This window comes from Sinocyclocheilus anshuiensis, unplaced genomic scaffold (genome assembly GCF_001515605.1).
Source record: "Sinocyclocheilus anshuiensis isolate Anshui unplaced genomic scaffold, SAMN03320099.WGS_v1.1 scaffold956, whole genome shotgun sequence".
NCBI lineage: Eukaryota > Metazoa > Chordata > Actinopteri > Cypriniformes > Cyprinidae > Sinocyclocheilus > Sinocyclocheilus anshuiensis.
In genome coordinates, this window is record NW_015551056.1 from 475220 (window position 1) to 477539 (window position 2320).

Below are 2320 nucleotides of genomic sequence, written 5' to 3' on the forward strand. Positions count from 1 at the left end.
GAAAGAGTGATCTTCAGATTGCAGCAGAAAAATGCAATCGGTCAATGATACCTTGGTCTGGTGTAATGGGCCGGTGGTCCTGTGGTTACCAGAAAAAATGCTGGTCCTTGTCTCCACCACTTATCTGTTCCCAATTCTACCAAGTTTTTCCATGGGTGATGTCGTCTGATGGATTATTGGTAGAGTCAATATAACGCCAATTTTGATCATTAGTTCCTGAATCTCGGCAACTCTGGTGCCCACAAAAACCTTAAAGCGACAGGAGTCAGACTGTAGCCATGTCAGGACTGTGGTGAAGCAAGTCCAGAGGAAACAGGAACATATGTCTAATGTAAGCTCTCTATTGACAAGAGAAGCTAACGGAGCACCAGTGAGGACAGTACACAGTTCTAACCTTGGCATGGATAGCTGTCGCTTAGGGGCCACTCTTGATCTAGCAGTGAGAAATTACACTTCAACACCTCCCTCAGGGTTTTCTGTTCATAGATAAGCAACAGAATCATAAGCCTGTTCTGAGGGATCGCAAAACATGTGGATTTGCCGAGCACAGTTAGGAACATCCATCTGTGGACTAAGATACTGTAGCAGTGGCGTAAGTTGATCTGGGTACATGTAGGTATACATATAAATTCAATTGCAGCTATTAGTGAAGGTTGCACTAAAATGTTGCAGTGACAAAGTTACAGTGAATATTGCAATATTGCAAATTCAAAGTTCAAAATACAAATTAAGTCCAACTTTAATATTTTTTTCCGGTGTTTTTGAGACACTTAACATGCTTAGAATTTCATGAATCTCGACACACACATCAGAGTTATCGACCATTAGGCATTGGCAAATATATTGGCACTCCATAGTGCCACCTTTGACAAAATTGGAGGGTTTGTTTTTTTCGGCCAGTCACCAAACTCTGTATATGTATTGTTCTAATCAAAATCAAAATTAATTTATGATTCTCTGGGTCCAAACAGCAAATTATAAACTGTCAGACATTTCAACTGACAGATGGAGGCTGCAATTCTAAGGTTGTCTACTTGATCGTAGGTTAAGAAATCTTTTAAGCCTAATCCATTTTGTACTCAGTTTTCATCACTTTGAATGACAAATAAATATATAGAGTCAGTTAATATGTACTGTACTGGCAAGGTTGAGTTGAAGGTGATGGTCCTTCATCCAGCAAGAAATGTCTGTTAGACAAGCTGAGATGCGAGCAGCTAAGGCAGCTGAGGGAAAAACACCAGTGTGAAGGGATGTGTTAATGATGTGAGTGAGTGCAGGTACAACTGCAGGAGAAATGGCTTGAAGGAGATGAGATGGAATAGGATTAAGCGGACAAATAGTAGGATGATTAGAAAGGATGAGTTTGGAGACTTCTGCCTCAGAGAGTGAAGAGAAGGATTTAAACGGGTGTATGTTTGCTGGTAAGATGTGCTTGACGGATTGTGGTGTGGAAAATTGTGCACTGATGGTTTTCATTTTATTAATGGAGAACATGGCAAAGTCGTCAGCTGTTAGAGTTGATGAAGGAGGGGGAGGAGGAGGACATACCCATTCCCTTTCAGCAGAACCAACCGCGGAGAACATCTGACAGCCAAGGGGCAGAAGGGGTAGTATGGCCTGGCCTGGAAGACAAGGTGCAGACAGTGTCTAAACAAGATAATAAGTAAGAGTGGAGCATAAAGTATCAGTAGCACTGTTAACATCAAGAGATGATAACTTTTTAGGGGGAGGAAGCGAAGATGAAACCATAGCAGATAGCCGAGAGGGTGAGAGTGAGCATAGGTTACGTCGAAAGATGACATGTGGAGGGGTGTGGAAGTCTGCAGCCTGAGGTTTATCTAGGTTGATGTCTTTATCTAAATGCCAGTATCTTTATCTACACATGACATGTTTATCTAACATGTCTTTATCTAAATGCCATTATCTAATTTATTTTAAATATATCTAATGACAATATGTAATTTTCACTTGTAGGGTTCCACTGGGCCACCTGGTATTCCAGGTATCGATGGAATGAAGGTAAGATAACAGATATCTTCACTTCCTTTAAAATCTTATGGTTTTGAATACGCAGTAAGTTTCCTATTTTTGCCTTTAGCCACTTTTAAATTACAGGACACTGATTCTTGAGACATGGGACAAAACATGTCCAGCAATGGTAACTGCTATTAGGTTTAAAAATGAAAATATTTTCAATTGTAAATGTCATTTGGGATCAATAATAAAATGTATTTAACACCATTATCCCCTTCCATTTAAAGGGGTCATATGATGCAATTTCAAGTTTTCCTTTCTCTTTGGAGTGTTACAAGCTGTTCGT

The 2320-nt window shown here is 40.0% G+C and overlaps 1 protein-coding gene across 1 annotated transcript in view; it reads left to right on the forward strand.

Moving 5' to 3' along the window:
• The window catches only part of LOC107661981 (collagen alpha-1(XXV) chain-like), a gene marked incomplete at its 3' end in the record, with an annotated part of 543306 nt that overhangs the window by 443889 nt on the left and 97097 nt on the right, over positions 1-2320 (forward strand). The window contains exon 11 of the mRNA XM_016451806.1: positions 1975-2019. Coding sequence (XP_016307292.1) covers positions 1975-2019 — 45 coding nt within the window. The remainder of the gene's footprint in view (positions 1-1974; positions 2020-2320) is intronic.